The sequence below is a fragment of the Gastrolobium bilobum genome, unplaced genomic scaffold (genome assembly GCF_033153095.1).
Source record: "Gastrolobium bilobum isolate Gb01-03AN ecotype WA unplaced genomic scaffold, APGP_CSIRO_Gbil_v1 utg4377, whole genome shotgun sequence".
Lineage (NCBI taxonomy): Eukaryota > Viridiplantae > Streptophyta > Magnoliopsida > Fabales > Fabaceae > Gastrolobium > Gastrolobium bilobum.
The window spans coordinates 673,833-682,166 of NW_026895684.1; the positions used below are offsets into that span (position 1 = coordinate 673,833).

The 8,334-nt window shown below is 34.1% G+C and overlaps 1 protein-coding gene across 3 annotated transcripts; it reads right to left on the bottom strand.

Moving 5' to 3' along the window:
• Positions 1 to 382: 382 nt before the first annotated feature.
• Positions 383 to 7,996, bottom strand: LOC133290284 (S-adenosylmethionine carrier 1, chloroplastic/mitochondrial). Of its 3 annotated transcripts, none has more exons than XM_061488362.1 (13): positions 7,832 to 7,996; positions 7,632 to 7,704; positions 6,768 to 6,872; positions 5,646 to 5,728; positions 5,021 to 5,097; positions 3,918 to 4,008; positions 3,512 to 3,565; positions 3,328 to 3,423; positions 3,131 to 3,220; positions 2,342 to 2,393; positions 1,434 to 1,495; positions 1,140 to 1,220; positions 383 to 964 (listed from the first exon to the last, which is right to left on the bottom strand). In XM_061488362.1, the coding sequence occupies exons 2-13, from the start codon at positions 7,684 to 7,686 to the stop codon at positions 827 to 829; spliced, it is 984 nt and encodes a 327-aa protein (XP_061344346.1). In that variant the 5' UTR covers positions 7,687 to 7,704; positions 7,832 to 7,996; the 3' UTR covers positions 383 to 826. The 3 variants fall into 3 exon arrangements, with proteins under 3 accessions (XP_061344346.1, XP_061344355.1, XP_061344364.1); XM_061488371.1 differs by having other exon boundaries at positions 7,632 to 7,720; XM_061488380.1 differs by lacking the exon at positions 7,632 to 7,704 and having other exon boundaries at positions 384 to 964; positions 7,832 to 7,995.
• Between the last annotated feature and the right edge of the window lie 338 nt (positions 7,997 to 8,334).

An 8,334-nucleotide genomic window follows, 5' to 3' on the forward strand; every position in this document is an offset into this window, starting at 1 on the left:
AAAATTGGTATGAATTTAAAATATCAATCATGAAAAAATTAAATTAATGTTCTCTTTTTGATAATTGTGATATTGAATTTAAGAGTGATCACAAGTTAGGTCAGATCAATCTTGGACAAAATAAAAACTGAACTGATTAAGTTAGGCTACATTAATTCGAGAATGATCGAATTAAAAAAAAAAAAAAAATTTAATACCTAAACTATTGAAGTCAGTTCGGTAAAATCAACCGACTGAGTCAAACTAAACCCATGATCACCTCTGACTAAACTGACATTATCTTATATAATCCGAGAACTAAATTAATGTCAACATTTTAAAAAAGCCAGATTCATGTCATATAATGGACAAAAAATGGGTAACTAAAAAATGGGTGTTTGCCCGTTGTTTTTCCTTCTCCGGCAGTGAAATTTGCAACAAAGAATATCTAATTGTACACGGCCCGGGGGCAGCAGGCAAGGGACTAAGTATCAAATACAGCAAGTAACACCACAGTCCACAGAGGGATGGAATATTTTTTAAGTTGCCCAGAGAGAGAATAAATGGGACATTTTTGTTTACTATAATTTATCAAAGATCCCTTGAATCTTAATTTCAATTCATATCAATGTCATGCTCCTCAAAAATCAACACAGAAAATCCTCATTTTGGCAGTTGACCAACCTTGAACAAAGTAATAGCCCACGTTCTAAGCAAAATCTTGCTCCCAACGCTTAAAATTGAAAAATAAAGTAGTAAAGGGATATTACTGTATATAATCAAATACTGCATTTGGAAAAAGGCACCAAGGGGAGAGTGAAAAAAACACAAGCTGGGACAAAATCTCTTAATCTTTACGTTTGTCTGAGTTTGTATACTGAGCTTGGGTAGGACGCCTCTCAGCAAGAAAACGTTTTGTACCCTCAAGGACGCCAAAAAATATTGAACCACCTATTCCTATCCATAGTACTCTAGGCCCAGCACCCTGCAGTACATATAATATATAATTTATAAGCACCAAAATATATTTCTTGCCACGTGGCTATATCTTTCTGTAGCAGCACGGGCGGTAGAAGAGTACATGATTTGGGGAGGATTTGGACCATGCTTATTTACCAATCAGGCAACAATGTGTGGAAGAGAACACAGAAAACCCATACCTTCAAAAAGGCACCAGGTCCCTCTTCCTTAATAATGGTTTGAACACAATCTACGATTCCCTTATATTGGTTTGCAGATCCCTTGAGGAGGAAAATAGGAACTTTGTGAATGTTTTGATTATTGACAGTGAATACTTTTAATGATTTGCTAGCAGATTACCCATACACAATGGTGCCGTGTGTATATGGAGATAGATTGTTATCAAGTAAAAATAAGATTTCTTTATAAAAAAAAAAAAAAAAAAAAAGGAATAGAGAAAAAAAGGAGTTGTAGGAAACAGGATTATATCTAACCTGAACCATTAACCTTGTCTTGATGACATCAAGGGGGGTAGTTATAGCTCCAGTTAGTGCACCTACAAGAAACAAGGTGGTTAATCACATTTTAACACAATTTATACCTTATTATCATAATTTTCTCTTTATAAATTCACCAGGGCATTGAATTAAGTAATGCAGTACTTTGCCATGAAAACATCATGTAGATTAGGAAGCCCAAAGAAATCAGCTTCCCTCCTTTTTTGTTCATCTTTTACCAATTACCCAAGCATTAGACGTGGGAGGAATGTCTTAAGATATATAATAAAATCATTCATGTGCCTTCACCCAACAGCTTAAACTTTTGAGAGAGTTGGTTGCATAATATGGTATCAGAGTCTATGATAGTCTAGAGTTTGATCATTCTCACCCCATTCTTCTAATAAAAAATAAAATTTCAACACAAGGTAACAGAGAAAAAAAGAAAAAGAAAACAGTGTAATCCACGCTTCGAACTTAAAAAAAGAGGGGGTGTCTCCCATGAGAAGACGTGTTAAGGGATATAATAAAATCATTTATGGACCTTCATCCAACGGCTTAAGTTTTTGGGAGAGTTCGTTGGGTGACAAAATACAACTGTGTCACCTCGTAAAGAAACCTAGTTTGACAAAATTAGTAAGGAAAGAAGATCCATGGTACTAATTCTACACAGTAAATCCCGTTAGTGTCAAACAACGGGACACCGTAAAAGGTTAATTCATATGGTAAGGATCAAAAGGTAAGGATCAAAAAATGGCTTTCAAATTCCTTATGCAAAAGCCTCTCGGCTTGAAGCATAGGCTCAGAACTATCTAGTGCTAAAACATTAGCATGTGTATATATATATATATATATATATATATAGAGAGAGAGAGAGAGAGAGAGATAAGGCCTATAATAGTTACCCGCAAAAGCACCGATAAGTGCATTTTCTGGATCATTCAGATTTCTTCGTGCCTAGCAAAAATAAATACAAGTCATCACGAAATGAAATAAAGGAGAAAGCAGCAGCATGATTCTTTGATTAAACCCCAAACAATCATATCTTACATGGTGATATCAATTCTTCAAATTTAAAATACAACATTGAATTCATGCTACAAATTATGGCAGCATAAAAGAGAAGGGACAATGTTTTAATAGTGAAACAACTGCACGAATTCTGCACATAACTTTTGTTTGCCAGAAAGATCTGAGGGGGATAATTCTTAGCAGCAATACATCACAACCTACAGTGACTTGGCATTTTATCAGAAACAACTAAATGAATTATTAGTAAGAGATCACAGTAACACCTGCTGATATTTTAGTAAACAGTTATAGCTTTTTTCAATGATAAAAAAGGGTAGTCTAATGCACAAGGCTCCCACCATTGCGGAGCCTAGGAGGGTTGTCCTCCACTAGATCTCATGACCACCACGTCACAAAAGCTTTATGATAAAAAAATAAATTTTATTACAAGAGAACGACTACAAAGAAAAAAGCAAATTAAGAATCAATCTGCCTGTCAATCTCACGGATTCTACTGAAACAGTGATGTGTGTACAAAGAGGCCATAAAACAAGCCTACGTTGTAGTCAGGCTCAAAAATATAATAAATAATAGAAACGGGAATGGAAAATTTTGTCAGGTAAACCCAAAATACACAAATAACATAAGTGTCTATAAAACAAGATAGAACTTTAGGAATTTACCGCAAGCATATAACCAATTCGAATCTGCTCATAGATGCAAAACTGAATAGCATCAAAGGGTAAATCCCGCAATAAAAAAGATCCATACCCCTGTGATTTCAAAGATCAACCAAAGAAACATTATAACATACCATCACAGACATGAGGAACAGAATTTATCAAAAAAATTTAAAAGGAAGAGATGATGAACTTCATACAGCATAAAGTCCTTTAAAACCCTCCTTAGAAGCAATAAAGCAAACAGCACCAGAAGCTGAGGTAAACTGTCCAGTTTGCATTCGTTGCTTAACAACCTGAGGAGCATTAAAGAATATTAAGTTGTCCAGTGACACAGTTTTCAACCATAGAAATATCATTTTACAAATAAGAGAATTTATCTACCTCTGTTGGAACACGAATCAGTGAAGCAGCAATGCCCCCTATGGCACCTGCAGTCTAATGAAGTATAAAAATCCAGTGAAAGATTTATATACCAAAAATAAATAAACACGAAAGAATTTTACATCAAGAAAAGAATGTGCTAGCAACAAAAGAACGATAACATAGACAAAGAATCAACTCCTGTACAAGCCATATAAATGCAAGAGGCTTCAGAGGACCATAATTGGCAGACTTCAAACTTGAAGGCAATCAGAGACAATAAAGTACCATGTATGGGTCTTGTTCTAAAGCTAATATAGCATATGTATTAAGACATTTTGAGTGTAATGCTCAAATTTGGTAAGAGGTATTTAATTTGCTTGAATCTTCATATTCAGATCAATGATTATATAAGTCAGTATCTTACCAAATGAGCAAAAGCACTCAGATTTTCAGGAAATATCCTCAGCAATTTCTGTTTTATAGGTTCATAAACTCCAACAAAGAGAGCGGACGCCCTGCACATTTAAAAGCAACATAAAGGTGTTGAAGAAAGAACCAGGACATGATTAATGAACTCATGTCTTGATAAGTATAAAACGAAAATTCGTGAAAACTACTTAAATAAATTGTGAAATAAAAAAAATCTCATTGGCTTTGAATACCCATAGTAGTAAATAAATAGTTATTTTTAATTTTAATGATTCTATTCTTTCAAACAAGTTCCTATATAAGGAGAGGATAAAAAAAGTAATAGTTGGTGCTAAGTGAAACTCAAACACCCTTTTGTAAAAACAGAACAAAACTTGACTCAACCGTATATCACCAAATGATCATACAATACATAGTAAGAAGTAAGAACACTGATTACTTCAACTAAAAGATTTAACTAAAGGAGTGTCAAGGGGGTAAAACCCATTACAAAACTTTCAAGTACAGGCATACCAGATGATTTATATCATAAACAAACAAGCCCTGCTTATTACAATAATTGGAAAAATTGAGTAAGTCACATTTTACAATCAACACTCTTTTATTTGACTCCATGTCTGACTAGAGACTCCCTTTTCAAGACATACTGCCAGAACCACCAACAAATGGGGCAATATTAAATGCAAGAAGAGTTACAATCTCTAAGCCACCTCTCTTCACGGGATGCAAACATCTTTCAAACTAACCAAATGAATCTTCTTTCTCCATCATATACATTACAGAAGAATATGTTATTTCTCAAATACCTTTGCCACTGAAACAGGAAAATAAAAGAGACAGAAACCTCTGACAAAGTGGTTTTGCAGTTAGAATCTAGAAATACACATACTTTGTTTTTTTTGCTTTAACAAAGTACATTCATGCAAAATGACAGTGTGTTTGGTTAGGGTCACAAATTCAATAAAACATCACCAATGGAAATAAATTTATACACCCTATGCCTGACAACTTTCTAAGATGATTAGAGTTGTCAAATTTTTTAGTTAACGTACAAAACCTAAAATGTGTTGAAACATCATGCTATCATGAGATTCTTACGGTAAGACACCAGCAAGGTTCCCAGCCAATCCAGAATAAAGGCCTTTTAATATTAGTTTTTCTCCTCCACGAGCAGCCTAGGCAAAAAAAATGGTCATCAGCACATTGTATGTCAAATAATGGGAATCTTTTATATTGCTATAAAAAGGGGGGGGGGGGGGGGGGGGGGGGGGGGGGGGGGGGGGCAGCAATATAATTGTGAGCTCACACAATTAAAGGATCCCCCAAAAAAATGCCATAAGGAGCATTCATAAAAATATCTTAAGCCGAATTTATTGTATCCAAATCTTAGCCTAGTTCAGAAAAGTCCATTATACTGTGTAAATCAACTAACCAAGCATCCCGTACATATTAATCATTGACGATTGGATATTGCTAATTGTACCCAAACAAATTGCATCCTATCCTAGGAAAAACTTTTAACAGATTTTTCTTTTTCCTCATCTTTCCAAAAAAAAGTTTTACAGTATTTTTCACTATAATCTAGCCCTAGCCGGCAGTGATGCAAAGACTCATAACTTGGCATCTAGATTCAAGCATCAAACAGTACTCTGTATAGCACATAGCCACACAGCAAAGTACAACCTCAATCTTCATTATAATTTGTTCTGTCATAGAAACCTGCCTGCAGACGTGTTTTTATAGTGTCGATTGGGTATAAAGCTGTTTCAACAACAACTCCAGCTGTACCTCCCGCAATAACACCCTCTGCAAATTCCATCAGGTTCATCAGAAAGAATGAAATGCAATGAACTCATCAAGATCATAGTATTGTCTGTCAACTTATCAAGAAACTAAAACACTACTCTAAGGAGGAAAAAAAGTCCAGTTCTTCGTTTCAAATATGAAGGGTTGGGGGATAGCATCTTAGCATTGTTCAGCCTTCTACTTAAAGAGGGTTTAATAGTAATTAACAAATATGATATTTTGGCATGCCTTAAGAAGTATTCTTAATAATGCTCTCTCTCATAAAAAGAAGAAGACGAAGAAGAAGTATTTATCAATACGGATAAAATTATTCTCGTTCTCTTGTTTTTAATAACATATATTTAGCATTCTTTATATACCTTTGGTATATATCAGATGTGTTTTACGCAGATTTTGATATGTATCATGAATACCCAATCTCTATATGCAGGCAGTGAACATTTCATGATTTTGTAACCAAATCACCCAAGAAATATGTAAGCAAACCAGACACTTTGAAGTTTGTAGTTACTCAATATTCAAGCCATCAATTACAAAGGAAGGACCAGAAATAAAATTGATGTATCTATTATTCCAGGAAAAATTCATGTCATTACTCTCCTATCTGCTATGAAGAGATTGGCCAACTTTTTACCAATATAGATAAAAGTATGATGTCAGAATTCACTGGTGTTACAAATATAAGAGGGAGATAAAGGAGGGATCTATTTGGTTGTGAGTCCACAATTATGATCAGTAATATCTTCCCTGTTGGAAGAGAAGGTATTCACCACATTTGTAGGAAAACCTTCATGAATATTTTATTAAAAATTTATGAGGAGGATATAGTTATTTCCTACTAATAACTACTGTCTAGGCAGGCTCGCCTTTAGGTTCCTGCTATTTTTATCAATTTAGCTTTTCTTTTTTACTTTAAAAAGCAGAATAATGCTTCTTTAGTAACAGTATGATACCCACCAAAATCATATTTTGCTAAAATAGAGCGACAACGCTGATATAATTTCTTCACAGGGTACACCAAAGGAGATCTTATACTTACCAAATAGAGTGCGTAAGAAGTCAAAGGGCTTTTCCTCTCGGACCTCTCCCATGCTAACTGATGCAAATGAATTTCTCAGAAGTGAATTATGTTTTCTCTTAGTATCTGCAAAACCATATAACTTGTTAAACTGAGAAGCAGATAGCACAACACAGCAACAGACAGAGTGATAAAATAACACAGAAATGTGAGATTCTCAGTATTTACTATCTTAGATCTGTCAGCTAAAGCATTCACTAAAATAACAAATATGCTAAACCTGTATGCATAAAAGTAATATTTCTTTTTCCCTGACGATGAATAATATAGTAAAATTAGCAATTTGCTCTTATTCCCTCCCTGAATATAATCCTAAGTCCAAACTTATAAATGCTGAATTAAGAATACGTCTCCTTTTCAATGATGCTCATCGTATCAGCATATCATAAATCCTTAGCAGCAAAAAATCAACTCTATAAAAATTGCTAAAGTTCAAGTTCTCCCTGTCCCTATACACACTTCTATCCCTGACTAAAAATATCAAGGAAAATATATATTCCCATCATGCACTTGCATTACCATTATGAAAGCAGAGAAAAGGATCAAAGTTTCCCGGATTGAGTAATTAAAATTTAAAAATGCCAATCCTACACTTTGGCAAATTTTAATTTTCTTTTTCCATTTTAACATACCAAGAAATACAAATTTAAAAAAAAAAAAAAATCAGCACCAATAAGTAATTTGCAATCACAAGTTGAACCTCGAAGAATGACCTAACCCTAAGGAGGAGTGATAAACGTTGCATTTACAATCCCAGTAACCCTGTCTTAAATTCACAGACACATATACACACGCGCACACACACAAAGCACGTGTGTTACCAACCTTGTGATGAAATGGAAGAGTCTTGAACCATAACGGAAATTGTAAAGGGACCCATCAAGGTCCAACGACTCCACTAGCAAGATAGCAAACTAACCCAATTAGTTAGCATTTTACAAATTACAAAACATTCATTTTTGTAAACAGAGAGAGAGAGAGAGAGACTGTTTCCAATAAATTATGAAGAGAGAGCAAATGTTTACCACTGAAGTGAAGAAGAGATGATGAGAGCAAAGCAATGGATAAAATGAAGAGTGCGCAGCAACTGTTCACGTCAACTACCCGTTACTTGTAGGGTGTGTGTGTTTACAATCATTAAATTATAATTTTTTCTAGTTTATTTTAATTAATCTGATTTGATTTGATTTAATAATTAAATTTTCATATTTATAACTTATTTTTAAAATCAAACATTCTAAGACAATGAAGATAAGAAATCAATGAACAAACTGAAGAAGAAAATAAATTGGTTGTGTTATAGCTGATATTGCAATTATCCCGTGGATCACGCAGTTGATGTTGTGTGGCATTCTGTTTTCATGTTTGTAGAAGTAGAACTTTGTTCGAGATTGTAATGGATTTAAGGGGATTAGTGGAGTTATTATTTTGGGCATATCAAATCTAACTGGGATGTTATTATGTCAATAATTCTTAGATAATAGTATGTGTGTTTTAATTTGTAGAGAATGTAATTTTATAGTGATGC

Coding starts and splice junctions, on each gene's coding strand:
- LOC133290284 (XM_061488362.1), bottom strand. CDS start 7,686: ATGGGTCCCTTTACAATTTCCGTTATGGTTCAAGACTCTTCCATTTCA. Junction 3,566..3,917: donor TGAGTGCTTTTGCTCATTTG/GTAAGATACTGA, acceptor ATACTTCATTAG/ACTGCAGGTGCCATAGGGGG. Junction 1,221..1,433: donor AGACAAGGTTAATGGTTCAG/GTTAGATATAAT, acceptor TTCCTCCTCAAG/GGATCTGCAAACCAATATAA.